This window comes from Ahaetulla prasina, chromosome 3 (assembly GCF_028640845.1).
Source record: "Ahaetulla prasina isolate Xishuangbanna chromosome 3, ASM2864084v1, whole genome shotgun sequence".
Taxonomy (NCBI): domain Eukaryota; kingdom Metazoa; phylum Chordata; class Lepidosauria; order Squamata; family Colubridae; genus Ahaetulla; species Ahaetulla prasina.
Window position 1 is genome coordinate 49142971 of NC_080541.1, and position 21828 is coordinate 49164798.

At 35.8% G+C, this 21828-nt stretch overlaps 1 protein-coding gene and 1 long non-coding RNA gene across 2 annotated transcripts; one reads left to right on the top strand and one right to left on the bottom strand.

Annotated features, from left to right (window-relative positions):
* The first annotated feature begins 105 nt into the window (after positions 1-105).
* Positions 106-18253, top strand: LYPLA1 (lysophospholipase 1). The gene is made up of 9 exons (XM_058174497.1): positions 106-409; positions 3813-3844; positions 5690-5755; positions 8491-8538; positions 9601-9671; positions 11675-11748; positions 12819-12920; positions 14653-14829; positions 15366-18253. Exons 1-9 carry the CDS (start codon positions 341-343, stop codon positions 15417-15419), a joined length of 693 nt encoding a protein of 230 aa, XP_058030480.1. The 5' UTR covers positions 106-340; the 3' UTR covers positions 15420-18253.
* Positions 9668-21755, bottom strand: LOC131193989 (uncharacterized). Its single transcript, XR_009154084.1, has 2 exons — positions 21617-21755; positions 9668-11285 (listed from the first exon to the last, which is right to left on the bottom strand). It is a non-coding gene; the product is annotated as an uncharacterized LOC131193989 (long non-coding RNA).
* Positions 21756-21828: the final 73 nt, after the last annotated feature.

Below are 21828 nucleotides of genomic sequence, written 5' to 3' on the forward strand. Positions count from 1 at the left end.
GGTTTGAAACTTTGAAATCTCCGACAAGCAAGAGCCGCAGCCGCCTACGCCGGCAGAGCGCACGCGCGGGAGCATAACGACCCGCGCTCAGATGTTCGTTTTCCGCTCCGCCCTCCCCCCCCCACACGTTTCAACGGCCTCCTCTGCTCTTGCTGAACTGAGCAGGAGGGAGCGGGAGCCCGCGCACCCCCCCACTCCCAACCCTTCCCAGGGAAGGGAGGCGGGCCTGCTGAGTATCCTCCGTCTCTGTGGTTCCAATCGGGTTCCTGTGCCTCCCGTTTCCCCACCTCCCTCCAGCCCGCCCCGTTAGACTGGCCGACGCGAGAGGAGAGCTCAGTGTATGTGCGGCAACACCATGTCTGCTCCGCTCCCAGCCATTGTCCCGGCCGCCAAGAAGGCCACCGCCGCGGTGAGTTGAATAACCGACTTCCTGGCGGTTCTTATCTCCGAGGGGACAAGAAGGCGCGTTGGGATAGGAGCTGGTCGGACAATGGGAAAAGACGAGGAAGGGTCGGTTCAGGTTGAGCGAGGCTTTCTGCAGCGGGCCTTGCTTTTTGAGTAACGAACATAGACTCACCCATGAGATCTTTTCTGACCGGACAGGCGACTTGGCTCTGGAGGCTTCCGACGCGGCGCTTGACCTTTTCTGATGGTCTTGAGTCTTGACCGTTTGCTTCCGATCTTGGAGGTTTTTTGGTCCCAATAGCAAGAATGCATGATTAATAATCTGATACTTACATTTTTAAGCAAACTTTTCAAAATTTGACAGTGTCCACCGTGCTCTCATTTCCTAGCAGGTTGTCAAACATGCTTAGAAATTTAATTAGGAGGGACTGCTTTTGGTAACTTCCAACTTTTTAATACTTTATGAGGAAGCTTCAAACTCTGTGTGAAAAACATGTTTTACAGTCTGCTGTAAGTTCTTAAGGGGTGTAGATAGTATTTTTTTAAAAAAGCAAAATAAATAAATAAATTAAAATGTCAGGTCCATCACATAAAATTGTTGAAAAGATGCTGTATAGGGAAGACAACACATTTATATTTTAAGCTGAAAAATAATCACTTTTTCACCATTTTAATTGTGTCTTTCCAAAGTGGCTTGGTGTGAATTCTTGCATCAAAATAACTGAAGCGTGAATTAGCAAGAATTGTGTTAATGTCAGCTACCATTCATGAGTGTCCTAAAGAAGTAGTGCTAAGTTGTGAAATTTGTGGGGGAAAAAACTTAATGGGATTCTGTTACACATAATATTTCTCAGCTATTTTCTATTAACAATACTGTTGGATCATTATGAGTTTAGATGAAGGGTAGACAGTTTTGATATCTTTGAATGCCCAAAGTTTAATTTTAGATGAACACTTGATGACTACATTTACTAATGATACCAAACTGTCCAAAGACATAAAATAAAAAGGGAAATGTGAAGAGATCCAGTTTCAGTATAGCTATTAAGTTCAGTATAAAAAGGTATAAATTATATACATTGACAGAAAAAGTCTGAACTTCATCTCTGTGTTAATGAAATCTGATCTGCCGGTGAGCAAAAATTATATTTGAGTTATCATGGACATGAAGATGTCAACCCACTCACAATATTTTAAAAAAATAGGATAAAAACCATACCTACATACTTACCTGAGATGCTATTTTTTATCAGTAAGCAGATCTATGCAAAATGTAGCAAATAAATAAAAAATAGCATAGCAAAGAAATTAGGGCACCAGGTAAGCAAAGAAAATATAATCAAATGTAGTTTACATCAGCACTATTCACTGTAACTTTTCATACCTATCTTTGATATCACAACTATGGACCAATTCTGTGTTTTGAAGACTTCTTCAATTCTGTATAACTGCAGTTTTCTTAGTCTTCCGGTTCCTTTCAACCCATTCACTTTTCATATAATTTTTTTGTAATTCAGTTCTAAATCTTTCTATATGACTAAATCACAGTTAATTTCTGGTCCTAGTCTATCTACTAGAGAGCATCAAATGGTGGAGCCCAGGAACACAGCCTTTTCTGTCATATTCTCACTCTATGAAACATAATTTCCCTGGATATCAGATTGACCGTCAATCCTACTGGCCCTCTTCAACCCTGCAAGACCTTAAAAACATGATTTTGTCAGCAGGCATGGTGGTCCCAGAAGTACATGTAGGCCTTGGTTTATGATCACAGTAGGAATCAGATTTTCCATTGCTAAGTGATATCATAAAGTATGTCACATGACCACACTAAGCAATTCCATCCCCCTGTTGCCATTGTTAACTGAGAATTGCAGGTTGTTAAGCAAGTACCCATTCAATTCAAGCTATTTCAGGCTTGGTCCCACCCAATCCCAAGCCTTGGTAAACTAAGGGGCCACTCCTTTTCAATTCCCTTATCTATTTATTGCCATGCCTTGCAAGACAGCAAGCAGCCGTAGAACCACATAGCTTTGATGCTGTTTTCAGGTTACATCTTGGGCTTCTTGATGCAGAGCAAGTAGCCCCTAAGCCACAGCACAGCATGAAGCCCTTTGCAACATAAAGCTGATGCCAGCTGAGCAGTGTGACATAAAGCCAAAGCCATCCTAGCCCAGCCATTGTCACAAACACCACCCTGTACTCCACTGCCCCAGCTGATCTTTTTGTTCCTATTGCTAATGAGGTGTGCCTGGTCTGGTCCTTCATGAAGCAGCTGCTGGCCACATGAGACTATCTTCCCCAGGTCTTGTGAGAAACTGCCATGGGCAACTTGGGGAAGAAAGCCTTGTACAGCCAGGAACTAACTCGTGAAAGATCAGACTGGGCATGCTTTAGTCAGCAATGGGAGCAAGAAGATAGTGATTTCCTGATTGCTTAATTGTAGCCTATGACTACCATTAAGTGTTGTATCATTATGTTAAATTTGTACCCTATGACTATCATTAAGTGTTATAAGTGTTGTACCTTGATGAAGGTATCTTTTATTTTATGTACACTGAGAGTATATGCATCAAGACAAATTCCTTGTGTGTCCAATCACACTTGGCCAATAAAAAAAGTTATTCTATCCTATTCTAGTGAAGGTCAATTAGGGTGACAGGCTGCAGAGTATAGGGGCCAGAAGGGCATGGGGGGAGATAAGTTGGGGCAGTTTAAGTCCATCTGCAGTTGTAAGTGAATACTGGTTGCCAAGGTTCAAATTTTGATCATGTGACCATGGGGACACTAACAGCCATAACATAACCAGTTGTAATTCCCTTCATCCAGCACTGCTGTAACTTCAAACTTGCTCATTTCAAGAAAGATTGTTAATCCTGCCAATAACCCTTGAAGATTTTGTATTCATCCATAGAAGACAGAATAAATAATAACTTATTTTCTACTTAAGACCGAACAAGATCTAGCATTATAGATTACAGTGGATTAAAAAATAAAAAAGTTCAAAACCTAAATTAAGAATATTGAATAGATTAATAATGGTAAGCACCATTGTCAATAAAGAATGGATTAAATTACTGTTAATTAAATGCCAAAGATATACTATCGGTAATACAAATTATTCAGATTTTCAATCACTGAAAATCTTATACATTTCTCTCTTTCTCTTTGTCCACACAGACGGTATATAGGTATGTAGCAGTTATAAATAATATGTCAAGAGTGCACTTGGTGATACTACCAAAATTATGTCTTTTTAATAAATTTGTCATATTTAGACAGGCACACTTTGTCTTTAGCAGTGTCTATTGCAGTTAGATTTATGGGAAATAAGCAAGAACAGTACAATGTTGAAAAGCTAACTCTCCAGCATGTAGTAACACTATTCATATGCTATTCAATTCTAGGTCATATTTCTCCATGGATTAGGAGATACTGGGTAAGTAAAATGGCTTTTTAAATAAACAGTCTGTATCTTTGAAACACCTTTTATTATTTGCAATTTGCAAAGAAAAAATGTAGTGTTCATTAATTGTTATGCTATGCTGGAGTTAGTGTTTACATTTCATTTGATAGATACCCGTGTGGTCAATAAGAGTTGAAACTGACTTAATGTACCAGTATTAATTGGAGAACTAGATATTGAAAGATATTAGTGCATGTTTCTGGATGTAATGCCTGAAGATTCAGTTAATGAAAGAACTTGAATTATACGAATAGTCCTTTTTAATTATTTTGATAAAATTCAGTATGTACAGTTTGTTATTTGTCTTAAAATTGCCACAATTAAGTCAAAACAAGAACAGAATTTTTCATACAAAACTTCCTTGTAGATTCCTCTTTAGACATAAATCTTTTATATGATCTTGAGTGCAGTTTCATATGCATATATTCAGAAATAAGTCCTGATGTTGTCAGTGAGGTTTAGTATTTAGTAAGCCTTTTAGAAGGTTCAGATGTAATGTATTGTACTCTTAATTATTGAGAGAAAAATTCCTGGTAATCTAGGAGATGAATGCTGAAAGGAAAAGTACCTCAATTTTAATGCCTTTTTCATTGGAAATAAAATTGTTTCCATTTTATTAATGGTACACTAGCATTTGAAGGGAACATTAGGAAATGCTATACTATGAAATATTTTCTCTTTATGGATTAAAAACAATTTTTTAAAATAACTGCATATTTTATATAGGTCAGTTGTTTAAAAAAGTATACCATAAACTGGGAAAATATTATACACCGTAAAATCTTACCTATGTAATTCTGAAGAGAGAGAGAGAGAGTGTATAACTATACCAAACAATACTGGAGGGGAAAAAATAGTCCCCGAGTTCTAATTTCATAACTCCTGAAATAGTCATTTTGAATGCAGAGCGTCATTCAGAGAATTATTTATATATTCCTAGATTTTGTAATATTACAAATTGAGTATTCCAGATAAAATCCCAGTATTCTTCTCTTGGTAGAAAAGAACACCTGGATAATTTTAGTATGCTTAGTATCTCATAACTCCATTCATGTATATATATCTGATCTTACATCTTGAAATTTTTATTTCTTAAATTTAGGAGCTGGCCAAACCCAGAATGATTCTGCGCAGTTTACAGTTTGAAAAAGAAAAATATTTTTAAAAATCGGTAGCACCCAGATATCGTGAAATGCTGATAATATTCTATAACTCCAAAGCCTAAGAGAACATCATTAGGTGGAAGAGATATAGATAACTGGGTGGGCATCATTCCACAGAGTAGTTGCTATACAGAGAAGGCATGCTTCCTGAGTTCAAATTGGTGGTATTACCTGTTTGAAGCAAAAGTAGAACAAAGTCATGGCACACTGTGGCTCTTTAAAGAGCAGAAAATATATAGAAAAAAATTGGTTTAATTATTTTGCTACCGTAAGTAAATTTAATTATTACAGTCAGAATATCCCAGTGATCTTAAATGCTGTTGAAAAAGTAGGGTTGGAGTTTGTTAGGTTAAATAGGAGATTACCAGAAAATCCCATAGCTGTAGACTAGGCTGGGAAGACTAGATTGGAAAGTTGTAATCATCTTGAAAGAAAGATATAGCAAACCATATCTGTTGCTAAGAAGGGTTCATGATGGTAAAATCACCAAGAATCAAACTCCATTCAAGACAGACTACTTTACAATTGTGAATGTTAAGATTATTAATAGTTCTTATTTCCATATTTGAGGAGAAATTAATGGAAATTAGAAATACATTAAGTACCAGTAGCTGATAAGATTTTGAATGGGAATTTGTTATCTATTTTTTTATAGGCATGGCTGGGCAGAAGCATTTGCTGGTATTAGGAGTCCACACGTGAAGTATATTTGTCCACATGCGTAAGTGTGTTAATATTTTCTGGTGGTTGTTTCCTTACAGTTCTCAATGATAAGTCTGACAGAATTATGTGACCCGTTTATGAGGGGGAAAAATTCCATGTGATTGCCTCTCTCAACGACTGCTACCCTAATTCTTCCAGGTGCAGACACTAAACAACTGCAAATCATTGAAAAGACAGAGGGAAAGAGCTCCCTGCTAAAAGAGGGCAGGCAGCTCTTCTCTATGTACAGAAGGAAATTCCTGCGCTGGGCTAGGGAAACTAAGTTTGGACCCCAAAAATTCCTTTCATTGGCCCAGCATGTCATTTTTGTCCCATTGAAGTGCTAACTTTTTGTGTCTTTAAAGATGGAAGAAAGGTTCCCCGCCTCTTTCAGAAAGAGTCTCTCCCAAAAGCAGCCCTTCCAATTCTAAGACACTGGCTTCAAAAGTCCATGGTGATACCCATTTATTTTTCCCTGGATCTGCTTCCTTATTCCTATTGCTTAATTTTGAAGAAGCTCCAGCCTACCTGATTAAGAGCTGTGGTGGCAGAGTGGTTAGAATTCAGTATTGCGGCTAACTCTGCCCACACATCAGAAATTTGATCCTGACTGGCCCAAGGTTGACTCATCCTTCCAATCTTCCAGGTCGGTAAAATGAGGACTCAGATTGTTGGGGGCAATATGCTGACATTGTAGACAGAGAGTGCTGTCTATGGAGGAGTATCCATAGTCCTTGATTTATTATCACAATAGAGCCCAACATTTCGGTTGTTAAGTGAATAATTTAAGTGAATTTTGCCCCATTTTATGACCTATCTTGCCACAGTTGTTACGTGAATCACTGCAGTTGTTAAGTTACAATGTGGTTGTTAAGTGAAACTGGCTTCGCCAGAGACTTTGCTTATAAGAAGGTTGCAAAAGACATTGCAGCTGTAATAAATGTTGCCAAATGTCTGGATTTTGATCACATGACCACGGGGATGCTGTAACCATAATAAGTGTAAAAAATAGTCATAAATCATTTTTTTCAGTGTCATTGTAACTTAAAACGGTCACCAAATAAACTGTTGTAAATTGGAAGCGAGCTATATATAAGTCGAAGTACTATTGCTAATTCTTAGCCAGTGAGTTGGGACAACCAAAAAACTAATCCTCTTTACACTGATGAGGATGGATGGATGGATGGATGGATGGATAGATGATAGATAGATAGATAGATAGATAGATAGATAGATAGATAGATAGATAGATAGATAGATCCTATAAATTCCTGTATACCAAGTAATCACACATTATGTGAGGTCTAGGACAACTTGCTGTGGCCAACTCGCTGCAGCCATCTTGCCACCACCATCTCATCGCAGGACAGCTTGCCATGACCTACTTGCTGTGGAACAACTCTCCGCAGGATAACTTAATGCGAGATAACGGTACTCGTGACTTGTTCCTATCTTAATGTTATTCATAATAATAATAATATAGTTATCTCACATTGAGTTGTCCTGTGGCAAGTTGGCCACAGTGAGTTGCCCCACAGTGAGTTCTAATCCACATTATATGAAGCGCAAAGCTTTCTCTCCCCTCCTCTCTCTTCTCTCCTTCCCTCCCTCCCTATCCATCCATCCATCCATCTTGTGACCTTTTCCTTCCTTCCTTTCTTCTTTCTCAAGTGCCCCCTCCTCCATTCAGTGGGCTGCCAGGGAGGGACATTTCTCTGTGACTCAAAGCCTAAACTAATTTCTTGTATAGGCTTTAAACTTAATGAGAGACATGAGAATTTTGACCAGCAGTTTCTTTAGGGCTACCCATTTGCTTGGCGATGGTGAGGAGCAATTTAATAGAAGTAATAATATGAGAGTGTGTCAGGAAGCAAGTACCCATATGTTGTTTTAACTTATAAGTTATTCTTATGAACTATTCCTTAATTTTACCATGAGCTGAGATAGACAGAAAAGCAAATTCCCAGAACAGCCACCTAAAATTTTTAATTGTTTGACAGAACAAATGTTACAAAAACCTGTTTGGGCTGGACTGTGTACCTCTAAGTAATATGCCACTTAATTAGCAATGCAAGCATGGCTGAATAACATCAAGAATTCTGACACTTTATTGACTAGATTATAAAAAGATAATGGTATCACAGGCAAACATAAAAAATTACAAGGAAGTAAAAGCAATGCAGGAAGTCAGAGATTTTATTTTACCATAAATTCAACTTCCCTTTATTTTGGATTGACAGTATATTAGTGGAAGCTTTATGGTCCCATCATTTTAGTGTTTGTATTGGTTTCTTTGTAAACAGGAAATTGAATAAAGTACCAGGTCATGAAATTAAATGGAAGGAAAGAAAAACAATTGGACTTCTGATAGATTTAGATCTTTAAATCTATTTACCTAAGGTATATAGAAAAGCATCTGTCCTAAATTCTAAAAGGAAAGGATGTCAATTCTATTTTAATTATTTGGCATTTCATGTTTAATTTTACAAGGTACCTGAATTTAAACAATTGTTTCATCTTCTCTGGAATATCCTTAAGCTACTTTAAACTTTGAATAGATATTAATATAGATTATCACAATGTAATAAGAAATGAGGAAAAGAGATGTATTAGGGAACAACATAATGCAATTCTATGATTTAAAAAAAATAAAAACAAAAAAAAATAGTCTTAACATTTGTTAAAATGCAGAAAGGAATATTTAAAACATTCTTGCAGACTTTTAACTTGAATCTTTCTTTACACAATTTCAAGGCCCATCATGCCAGTTTCTCTCAACATGAATATGGCCATGCCTTCCTGGTAAGTTTCCCCCCCCGCCGTTCTTTGTTTTTAAGTTTGAAACATTCTGGTGCTTATTTATTCCTGTGATTTATACTGTTTATGCTAAAAAATAATAATGAAGAATAAATGGAAAGGGACTTAATTAGCCACTGATTTTAATTTCATATAGCATATTTGATAAGATATATTGGATTGGGCTACAAGTGTGTCCTGTCTATAGACTATAGTTTATAAAGGGCAAGAAGCCAAGATGGCTACTAATAGTAGCGCCTCAAACAAGCATTCAGCTTGTAACTGGCGTTGTCCCTCTGGTTCAGGCCCTATAGCTTAAATGTCATATAGAGGAAAGAAAATAATACTAGAAAATAAAATAAGAAAATAGTATTGAAGGCCCTACCATTGTGTTTCAAGGAAGACTGATTAGAACTCAAGTATTGATATTGCACTTGCTAAAAGGTCGAAGAACTATCCTGTAACATACATGGCTATAAGTTTGATCAAGTACGTCTTCATTCTGCTAGTAGTAAAAATAATCCATAGGGACTGTACTGCTGAAAATGCATAGAGTTCATCTGACATCCTTAAATATTTTGACAAGATATTTCCACTATATTATATACTCACTCATCACCCTCAAATTTGAAGCCTAAATTTAGGACAACTTCTTTGTGGCACCTGACTGGATCCCTTTTCCAATTTCACAGTGTTAGAAATTGATATAAAGCTGAAAAACCTTATCCTGCAGTTGACTAATTTTTATTTTGCCAATTCTCATGAGTCTTTTTCACCTAAATGTATTTATATGAAATTGTTGAGCGAATGTTGTTTTGGTATGTTTCACCAGAACAGCTTTAGCTGATAGGGATATTTGGAAGAAAAAGGAGTTCCTTATTCTAGGAAAAGTATTGTTAGAAATCCTGAGATTTCATTTTTCAAGGCTTGGTTTTCTGTTACAGGTATATATTTTATGGAAGACTGAGCTTCATTAAGCCTGCTGGATACAAGATTGAACCTGTATAACCTTATGCTTATTGTGAAGTTACTTGCATAATATAATACAATGTAATTGTTTGATTAAAGGTTCGATATTTTTGGACTTGCTCCAGATTCACAGGAAGATGAAGCTGGAATCAAACAAGCATCAGAGAATGGTATATTCATGTTTTATTTTATGAAGTACATAATTATAATTGCTTAGGAATTTACCAATTTCCATCTTACTTATAAACCTGTATTTGTAAAGTTAGCTATGTTCCATTGATATTATAGGATAGTTCAAATAATCTTCATACATAAACAGTACTGTTGAGTTGTATGTTGAGTGAGCAGCCATATAAAGGAATAAACAAATAAGTACTTCAGCCAACAAACTACATATGAAAATAATATGTCTGATATTTTATGATTTTAAAAAATAGCATTGAATAGCAAGAATGGTTTCTGTGAAAATCAAGCACTGAGAATATCACATCTATCCTGAAGAAATCCAGATAATCAGAAGATGGCAGCAAAATGATACAGACTCATAGAATTGTGCAGTTGGGAGGGAACACAATTATCTAGTGAAGTGCTCCCAGTATCAGGGAGATTATACTATTCTTAAAACATGGCTGTCCAGCCACCTCTTAAAATGCTCCAAAATGGAGAATTCTAACCCTTTGTTGATGGACAGCTACATAAAATATTTTAGGTATGTGGATATAAGGACTTCATGAATCTTTGTTATGGTGCTGCTTCTAAAACAACCCAGAATTGCACTAGCTCTTCTAGCAGCTATCTCAACTGTTGGCTCATATTGAGCTTGTCAGTGGGCATATCCAAATGACATATATTTCTCTTCCTAAATATAATACCTTCCATTTCTTTCTGTTGAAGAGCATCTTTTCCCAATCAGCCCAGATTTTCCACCTGGTCAGATTACATTACAAACTATGTTCTAACATCAAGAATTCCCTAGAGCGCATACTGCCTGCCTTTTAAATACACACAAAAGTAATGAGTTCTCGTTGGTACAAACAGAGATGGGGAAGGGGGTCATCTGAATATCAGCCCTACTTTTTCTGCTGTGATTGAAAATTGGGACAGGAGATTCACAGAATCCCAGCAAGTTCTTGCTCAACCCTAGTATCCTTTGAACACAATTTGAACAACTCTTGTGTAAATTATTGCAGCTGAAGAACTATACTACTACCTGTACTAACGAGCCAGTAGTATTGATGGGAATTTGGGTCAATATTGGTTTGTACTATGCTCACTTAACAGGATTTCTGATCATTCTGTTCCTTCGATCCCCAGTATGCTCTGGAAAAACTTAAGTGCATTTTTGAGGGGGAAATAAAGAATTGCTTGTAGAGGCAGATGTCTGACTGACAAATCCCAGCCATTAGATTCTATATGATTTATTTGATTGTTAAAATGTTGGAATTATACAGTGAGCCTAAATATGCCCTTTCTTAATTATTACCATAATTAAATAACTAAATAGAACAAGCATTGTCATAATTGCATTTAAGACCCCTGAGATTTTGATAGACTTAATGATGATTTGTGTCGCCTGTAAAGTTTATCAACTGTTTACAGTATCATATTCTAAAGCAGTTCTCCATAAATACTGATGGCTTTTTTAGAATAATTATGAATATTTTTCATTTTATATTTCTTGGATTATTTCACCATTGCTTTAACTCCAGAGATTTCTGTTTCAAGTTGATCCTTGATATATTCATCTGTTGCCTCAGTAGATACACACATCCCTCTTGTATCACCTATTTTTAAACACAAGAAAATAATGTATTTTTAAGGTTATAATAGAACATATTGTAATACACTCATTTTTGAAAATAATTGTGCTTACTAAAAATGAAATTCATCATAATTTAAAATATACATTTAATAATATTAAGTAATTATTGCATAAATTATTTTTTAGGCTTCATTGTAAAACAATGGAATCTATGTAGTTCCAAAATTAAATAAGAAAAAATAGAATAGTAAAAAATAAAAATTAATATGTCAATCCCTACCCATCCTAAAGTGAAAACTAAAGCGAGGGGAACTATATAGCCATTAAATAAGTATTATACCCATTGTATCTTTCTATGGTGGTGTGATATTTCTTTTATAAACATAATTAACATTCAGTTCTTTCTTTCAGTGAACACACTTATAGAACAAGAAGTAAGGAATGGAATACCCTCAAACAGAATAATTTTGGGAGGATTTTCTCAGGTAATACTGATATAACAATTCCAATTCAATGGAAACCCTAACAGTGTGGCAAATCTGTTGTAACTAACTGATTACTTGGATTTCAAGTTATTCTTTTAATCATTTTGGATTATTAATCAATATATTGATTCCAAAAAAAGTTCCCAAACACCTTTTCAGTTATGGTTATTTAGGTCCTTGCTTATTGTAGGTATTTAGTTTGTAGCAACATGAACACAATCCAGTTTTACTGGTAGATTTGATATGCTTGTTTAAATTTCTTTTTCCCTTCAGAGTACAGAATGAATAACGATGTTCAGACCAATACAAATACTAAAACAGAAGTTTCCACATATATGTAGAGTCACCGGGAGAGAGGTGACATATAAATTATTATTGTTTCATCATACTGGTAATTTTGTATTATACAAAATATATTTGGCATAGTTTATAGCAAATGCTTTTGACTTGATAAACTTTTCTTGTATAGCAGAATTAAAATAATTCTATGTGTCTGTGACATTTTTAGATTTCTGGTTGATAAACTAATCCCATGTTCACATCAAGTGCTAGCTTCTTAAATGAACATGAACGTGAAAATGTACATAGGATAATATAACACATATATAGGGCATATAAAATGATTTACATTAAAATACCTTATGAATTGGATTAAACAAAGACAGAGTTCTCCTTTATACAAAGGTTCACAGTTTTACAGTCTGTACTCAGAAGCCAACAAATATTGACTTGACTACAGCCATGGATTCTTAATGACCTTTAAAATTATTATAAGATATATCAGTTGCATAGTAAATGCTTCATAGTTAACAAAAGAAGTTTGGAAGTGATACACCACTAACAAAAGTATTTTGAAAGACAAAAATGTACTTCTGACAAGTGTTTCAACACTTAGACTAGTTGATGTGACAATCCAACAACTAATGCTACTGCATTATAAATGCTTGACTAGTTTCTTAAATATTATAAAATAAATATAATTGAAATTCCAGTTTCTAAAAGTAAATTGTGTTTGTTGTTCAGTATTTGATTAAAATGCTACTAATGGACTTTACCTTGATTTTTATTAGGGAGGAGCTTTATCTTTATACACTGCCCTCACAACGCAACAGAAGTTAGGGGGTGTTATAGCACTCAGCTGTTGGCTTCCACTGCGGACTTCATTTCCACAGGTAGTTATTGGTTTCATAAAAATGAGAGTTAATTTTTATTTATACTGTTAAATATAAGATCCTAATAGCATTTTAACAGCATCTTTAAGATCCTTATCAAGGTATTGATCAGACATGTCCCAGGTTCTGACTACAAGACACCTTATCTTCTCTAAATAGTCTTGACAGAGGTTCCACTGTCTAAAGTTATGATCTGATGTAAATAAGACTGAAGAAGGGAGGGAGGGAAGGAATATATCAATTTTAATTTTAGAAAGATCAATTTAAGAAACATCCTCGTCCTTGGACAATACTACCTCATAAATGCTTGTGAAGAATCTTGTTTTGAATATTCTTTGTTTTAACAATATTGGATTAATCATATTTCCTGTATAAAGAGGAATCCATAATAGGTGCCACCACAAAAAAACCCTTATCATGATTCACAACACTCTGGGCCCTTACCTTCAGATGGCCGAACAACTGGGCTTTTGAAGTTTCAGATGTGCTACTCTTGATTGATTATATGATATTAAGTCATTACTGACTCAGTAACATTAACAGAGTTCCTTGGATGTCATTTAGTCCAACCCCCTGCTCATGGAGGAGACCTGTACTAGGGATTCGAACCACTGAACTTCCAACTTTTCTGATCGAGAAGCTCAGTGTCTTAGCCCCTGAGCCATCTATTCAGACTCTTACTAACCACATGGATAAATTTGTTGTTAGTAATTTTATATTTTCTATCCACAGTTTTCCTGGTAAAAAGAGTGGTTTATCATTGCCTTCTAGATGCCTGCTTATTTTAGCTTGATAAACTCATCCTTCCCAGGAACATCCCCACCACAGTGAGGCAGTTGGGAGATTGGGGGTGGGGTGGGGAGGAGGCTGAAAGAGAGTTCTGTTAATAATATAAGACATGTAGTGAACTTTAGTATGAGTACAGAGGTTCTGCAAGAATCCAATGTATCATAGCCTAGATGACATTGGAGGATGTGGATTAGACTGCCTTTTGCCATTGAGTACCCACTACATTCCACATATCTGGGGTCAGATCAAAGGAAACAAACCTAGGTTTAGGTTTAGGTTCTTTTCAACAGAAGATGAAATGGGGGGAAAGAACAGTCAGGATTAAGATGAAAGACTACCACTACATTAATAATGAAGACAATGATATTAGTTAACTTCAAACAGAGAAAGTAGGGGCAGGCCTATCTCAGGCCCTTGGGAAGGACTTCGTAGACTGATAAAAATGCCATATCCATCCTAAGTATCTGGCTGACTGTGATGAACCATAATAATTTACTAAATTTATATGCTGTCTGACTCCCAGCAATTTTGGACAGTTTACAACTGGTTAATAATAATTCTTATTATTGTTTATTTTGCTTTACAAATAATGCTGCAGTAACTTTAAAGGGATTAATAAATTCCACTGTGTTCCAGAAAACCAAAGATATCTAAATTCCAAACCTGTATTCCAAAAAATTTCAAAAACGGCAAATGTAGAGTCCTGTGTTAAAAAGCCTGAAATTTGAATTATTATTTGGTCACAGACTTGGCAAATGATACCAACCAAATACTGTCTCTGCGTAGCATTCCGTATTTATTATATGATTATGTAGATAAGAAGGATTGTGGAATAAAGCTACTTAGAGATAGGCTGAAATAAAAATATGAACATATAACAAATAAACAGCCTGTATAATATGCTTTGCTCTCATAATGTGACTTCTTGTAACATTTTTTCTAGGGTCCCATCAATTGCATCAACAAAGACATGTCTATTCTCCAGTGCCATGGTGACCGTGATCCTTTGGTTCCTTTAATGTTTGGAAGTGTGACTTCTGAAACACTAAAGAAAATGTTAAACCCTGGCAACATAACTTTCAAAATGTACTCAGGCATGATGCATAGCTCATGTATTGAGGTAATGATTGTTTTACATTAAGAATGAGTTATTTTAATCAGGAAAAAAATAATTTAAGAGGTACAGGTAGTCCTTGGGTTACAACAGCAATTAGAAGCAGGAACTCTTGTGTGACATCATGCAACCATGGAGCTGAATGGTGACAATTCCAACAGCCCCACTTGTTATCATTAAGTGAGGACCATGTGTGTTATTAAGCAAGGCATTCACATGAGGGCAACTTGACTTCCTGCTGGCTTCCTCATTGACTTTGCTTGTGGGAAACTGACATTGGCAATTGTGATCTTATAAATTCAGTGGCTATGAGTTCAGTGGCACTTGCTTCAATATAATTGGTTATTATAACTTTAGTCCATACAAGTTGAAGATATAAATTAGGATATTGAATGAAAAACCTGATTATAGTAAAGTAGTAGTGTTGATTGAAGACCAGAACAAAAAGTTCCTTGCACGGCAAGGAGCCCAGTTTTTTCTGTAGTAGTTAAGAGAATATTGGTATCAAACCTTCTAAACTAATGTTTTTCATTGTTAAATAGGAAATGATGGATGTGAAGCAATTTATTGATGAGCACCTACCTCCAATTGACTGAAATATATGAGAAGCCTTCGGTTAAATGCACCAGCATCATCTGTACTAGTTGTTTTTTCATGTAGCTATTTCTAAAGCATCTCTGTGCCTACAGTATTAACTGTATTGCAAAGATTAGAAACTATAACTTCATGAGAAACAATATTCTTTTTAAACCCCATTGGCCATAACATAGATATATGGCAGTGGAAAGGCATGTTGGAATATAATTAGGTATTCTCTTCCTTGCTAGATCATTCCAAATTTAAAGTTATGGAGCCCTTTTATAATTCAGAGCAAGATTTTCCCCCAAATCCTGTTATATTATTACTTGCTAAATTAACACTTATATATGCAGTATATAAAACTAAGCATGCAGTGGTAGAACGAGTATTAACGTTCACATTTAACCAATATTATTGCATGTTCAAGGTAAGTCTCAAGTCTTTAAATGATCCCTACACCTTGGAGGAATACAGTATTTTATCCTAAATGTGTGCCCTACTACTTAGAATCTTTGAAAAAGTATTTATAACAAATGTTTCTCATTCAGCTGTCCTTACTGAGATAAATTTAGACATAGATGTCACTAAATTATATGTAGAATAAAACAAAAGTCATTAGAAATTTTAATATATTGCAAAAAATGAGCTTTCAAAAGCTCTTTTAAGTAGCTAACTTCTTAAAAATCAAAATATATTGTATATGTTAGTCTTAACTTGTTCTGCTTCAAAAAAAATCAAAAAAGAAATCAAGGTTGTTGTTTAAAGCATTGCACAATCAACTGATATAAGAGACAAGAGAAGGGGTGCATACAAAGAATATTTTATTTTAAAGCTGAAAAAGATCACTGTGAAAATTTGGTTGAACTGTTCTAAATCTATCACAGCTCAGCAGAAATGTAATGTTTGGTTATTCAAAACGAAATCTGGAGGGATACCAGAGAAGTTTTTTGGAGAAAGTTAGGATAAGACTGGTGCACATCATTTCCTCCTAAGCAAGGCATGTGCATTGCTGCCATCTCCTTGCTCTTCCCATGGCCGCCTTCAACCACTACCGCTGATATTCAGCATGGCGTATCACACTGCCTATCTGTTCCTCCCACCCTACAGAGGATTTTTCCAGCATTTTTTTAATTTTATAATTACATTTGTAATTATAATTATAATTAAGTAATTAATAATGTATAATTAATTAATAATTAATAATGTAATTAATTATAATTACATTTGTACATTTGCTTTCTCCAGTTGCGACTGATATCCAATATGCCATCACCAAGGCAACATGGTTGTTTGGTGCAGAGCACCACAAACTAGCTGTTTTGGAACAGTTTGTGCAAGCAACATTTTCAATATCCCTGGACCAAGTCATTCAGAAATAAGATACTACTTCACCCTTGTCATGACAAATTTTACATCTAAATTCTTAAGACTTGAAATTTTATTTCAGATAAATACATCTTCCTGCAGAAGTTTCATGTTTTGTACATATATACAGTTAATTCTATACATTCATTTTACTTCTATATGTACTTCGTGTACATATAGAAATTTAAAAAATCCATAATTCTATAGCATAATTGTAAGAATCCTTTAGAAATAGTGTATAAGTTTTGTGGTCAATATCGTATGTGTGGGGGGAAAAAACTGGACATGTTCTCTTTCAGGCCATTCACCATATCCCAATATTTTGCTGATTTTTTTAGCATCACATTGCTACTGTATATGGTGAAATGGCATCTTCTGAAATTTCTTCAATTTATTAATGTGATTTTATTTAAGAGGAGACATAGAACCTAATGGAATCACTCATATCTGCAGCTTGTAAGCACTTAAATATAGAATTAAAAATGTAATTGAAGTTACATTTTGGTGGAGCAGATAATCATGGCCTTTGACACTTTTGTCTATGTTCTGGCATTTTCTTGATACTTGCTGGGCTTTAGATAATTAAACTGAGCGCAATCTATATACCAGAAGAAAGAACTGGAAAGTAAGCTGTGTTTGGAATACTTAACTTCAAATTTGTAATTTTTTTTCTGGTACATATTGCCAATATCATGGAGGTTTAAATGGGCTTACATTTAGTTATATGATGGAATTTGGAAAGCAAGGAAACCTACGTTTTTAAGGAAACTTATTGCAGCCTGAAACAATATTTTAAAATGCAGATTGTGGATTCTAATGAATTTGGCTCTTGAAAGAAGTAAATGTTTCTGTACCGAAAGCATCTCTGGACTATTTTAATTATAGGAATCTCTGCGAGAGTTTGTGTACATAAGACTTGAATATGGGAACAGTGATTTTATCAGTTTATTTTGTTTTTATTGTAGACTAGTTACTTACATGCTCCAAGAAGAAAGCATTTTGACAGTATTCAGAGATTTTTTATAAGCGATAAACATGCAAGATTTTCGAACATTGGCTTAACAGAAAATAGTCTGTTAAAATATTTATTATGTAATGATAATTGCTTCAGTTCTTCTCTTAAACATCAGAAATGCAAAACAAACCAAAACTTTGATTAATCTCATTTTTTAACTTAAAAAACTTTATGTGGAACTACTGACATCAAAATATATAGCCCTGAAATAATGTTCAATTTACTTTGGAATCTGACGTATAATACTTTGCTAAACAATCAAACTTTAGAGTATTGAGTCTTAAATTGTTCTTAATTGGAATGTTTAAATAAAATTGCCAGTCTTTATTGTTTTATATCATACCTTAAATGCTGTGACAATTGAGGCAAATCTAATAAATTCAGGATTTTTATCCTGATAGGGTTAGTTTTTAGTTTATCTTGAAATATAGTGCTCATTGCAGTAAATGAATTGCTAAAGGCATACTCTATTTTAACATGAATTTCTGGTATGTTAATTGAATGTTTGCCTTAGGAAGTGTATTGCACTTCAGTAAATTCTAAATGCATTTTTTTAATAAATAGGTGCTATTGACTGTCAAATATTGTTTCCAGAAAGTATGTATAGGATGTAAATGAAGCCATATGTTCAGGCTGGAGTATTTTATAAACAATTTGGCTTTTCTTTATCTTATATTTTAGGAGGTTCAAGATAACACTTTGATTTTATACTATGTTTATGGCAAGAAATCTACTGAAACATCTTAGATGGAAATTGTAATCTGTTACTGTGAATAAATAAATTCTGAACAATCAATGAATGAAACAATTTTGGTTGTATGACATATGCTGTATCCCTTATTTGCATCTCTACAATTATAAACAGAGGGATAGAATCAAGATTACGTGAAGTGTTAATACCATTTTATAATGCCTTGGTAAGGCCACACTTGGAATACTGCATTCAGTTTTGTAAAAAATATATTGAGACTTTAGAAAGTGCAGAGAAGAGCAACAAAGATGATTAGGGGACTGGAGACTAAAACATATGAAGAACGGTTGCAGGAACTGGGTATGTCTAGCTTAATGAAAAGAAGGACTAGGGGAGACATGATAGCAGTGTTCCAATATCTCAGGGGTTGTGTCGTGTCCCCCTCCCCCTCCGACGACCGGGTCTGGGAAGTCTGTATCAAGCGTGGCCACGAAGCCTCTGCAGCTTTGCCAAATTCCTTTCAGATTTTTCAGGGCAGCTAGGAATCCAAGGTGTGACTTCAGCAAACCAGATGAGACTTTGCTTGACTCAAGGAATGCCAAAAAGCAGAACTTTTATATAGGCCATGGGGTGTGGCTCCATGACTCAGCACTTATCCAGGCCTGCCCCTCCCTTCCTTCTGCTGATGTCGCCTCTCAGATCTCTGGAAGCGGGGATCCGTCCACTGTGAATTTCCTTCCTCTGGATCTGCTGCTGGCAATTCTAGCACGTGGCTGGCTTCGTGCTCACACGCTGTAGGAGTGAGGTTTGTTTGTTCATTCCTGACATTCTGTTCGGGCATGGTGCCAGGGCTGGGGGCTGGAGGCATGCCAAGCCGTTCCTCTTCATTATCCGACTCTGAATCTGATACCAGGCCTGGCAGGAGGAGGGAGGGGCCCGGCTGAGGAGAGGAGGGAGGACAAGGCACAACAGGTTGCCACAAGAAGAGGAAGTCGGGCTGTTCTCCAAAGCACCTGAAGCAGTGGTGGGATTCAAATAATTTAACAACCGGTTCTCTACCCTAATGATTTCTTCCAACAACCAGTTTACCAAACTGCTCAGAAAGTTAACAACCGGTTCTTGCGAAGTGGTGCGAACTGGCTGAACTCCACCACTGACCTGAAGGCAGGACAAGAAGCAGTGGGTGGAAACTAATCAAGGAGAGAAGCAACCTAGAACTAAGAAATTTCCTGACAGAACAATCAATAAGACAATAAGTTGTGAATGCTCCAACACTGGAAATTTTTAAGAAAATGTTGGATAGCCATTTGTCTGAAATGGTGTAGGGTTTCCTGCCTGGGCAGGGGGTTGGACTAGAAGACCTCCAAGGTCCCTTTCAACTCTTGTTATGTTAAGAAAAATGATAAATTGTTTGTTGAAGATGGGTGTCAAATTCGATTTCATTGAGGGCCACATCAGGGTTGTGTATGACCTCGGGGGAGGGGTGTGATGGACTGGGAGGGCTTGGCCAACTCAACATCATTTGTGTCAGCCCTCCCTAGCTCCGTTTTCATTAGCACAGCACTGCAGGAGGCCGTCGAACTGAAAACGGAGCTGTTTTCACTGACGGGCACTGTGGGTCTATCCTTCACTGTTTCCAGGGTGGTCCCGTGGTAGCAGATCTGAGGATCCCTGGGTCACATCCAGCCCACGGGCTTTGAGTTTGACACCACTGATTAAAGACATATAGTAACAGTTATAAATACATTTTAAAAAAAACAAACGTTTAAGTGCAGTATATGAGCAACAATATTTGGATTCATACTTTTTACTAAGATACTTTAATGATCAGGCTCATAAAATTTATCCAATTGTTTATGTGTTTCATATATAACAGGCATTCCTTCAGATGCCTAGAAGATATCAAGCAAAATTTACACCATATTAATAGATATAAACCAAAGACAGCCAGTGTGATACACTGGTTAAGACACTAGAAAGCAGGAGTTCAAGTTCCACCTGAACATGAAAGCCAGCTGGTGATTTTAAACCAGACACACTATCTCTTATTCCAATCTACCTCATAGGATTGTTGTTGCAGGAAAAATAGAATGATTTGTTCACCACCTTGGATTGCTTTTTAAACAGGATAAAAATAAATATTACGTTGAAACAGTATTATCCCATGCAGCTGATGCAGAATGCCAAGGCTTGGGGAGACCATTATATTAAAACTAGTCACATTTGTGCTATACATGGTTAGGTAAATCATTATGTAGGGACAAAATAAAAGTAGAGTCAGTAGAATTACTTGGTCAGCACATTTTCATATTTTATAATTCGCCAATCTATAAACTAATAAGAAATGGGCTTCTATAAAATTTGGCTACAAACTTTGGTTGTGTGACTTAAGTGTATCAGCAAAGCAACCATTGTTAATCATGTTTAAATGAACACAATTCAAACTGCAGTTACAAACATGCAGAAGCGGATATAAATTAAAAAAAAATCAGTTATTTCCATGGTAAGTAAAATATATATTTTGTAGCATTTTTATTGCAAGAATAAAACCACAGATGCTTTGTGAATCTTAATGTTTTTTTTTTGTATTATACAGTTCACAAGAATAATAAAATGAGCTAAGGCCAGAAGCATCAGAAACATACTTTATTACAGTTTACAATGGAAAGTAGAATTACTACATATAAATCCATCTCTTCATGAAATTCAAATGTACATATAATTGCAAAACCATTCTGACAATTTAAATTAGTAAATCAGTAATCACTGATACTTTTTTTCAGTCAATTGCACCTGCCAAAGACTCTTGCTGAACTTTATAATTTCTAGATCAAAATAAATTTATTCAAAATGCCTCAAATACTTTAGCACAGTTTTAAAGTCTACAGAGAAGATTGCACCCATGGCTGTTCTAAAATTCTGTTTTAGAATTGTTCTAATTTTTATACTCTCAATAAAAAGGACAAAAACGCAATATACAAACGAGCAAATTTGTAAACTACAGTAGTTTTAATTTCCGGAAATTGGATCCTTGAAGATAAACCTCTCTTTGACAAGCCATCAGAAGCCATAGTCTTGCAAATAATTTGGACTGCAAATTCCAGTCATCATTTGGGCTTCATGGGTTTTGTAGTCCAACATACCTGGAAGTCCTCACGTCTAGAGTTATGTTACCTCCCAGAGATCGCAGCCCCTGCTTCTCCTTTTGCCAAGACAGAACAACTCACAGGCCAAAGTCTCGACGTTACAAAGTTACAAAGATTCTACACCTCCGTGTCGTTTTCGGTCAACAACAACCTCGTCTTCCCTCCTTTCTCCCCACTCAGAGCTTCGTCCTCCATTTCCGCTGAGCGGT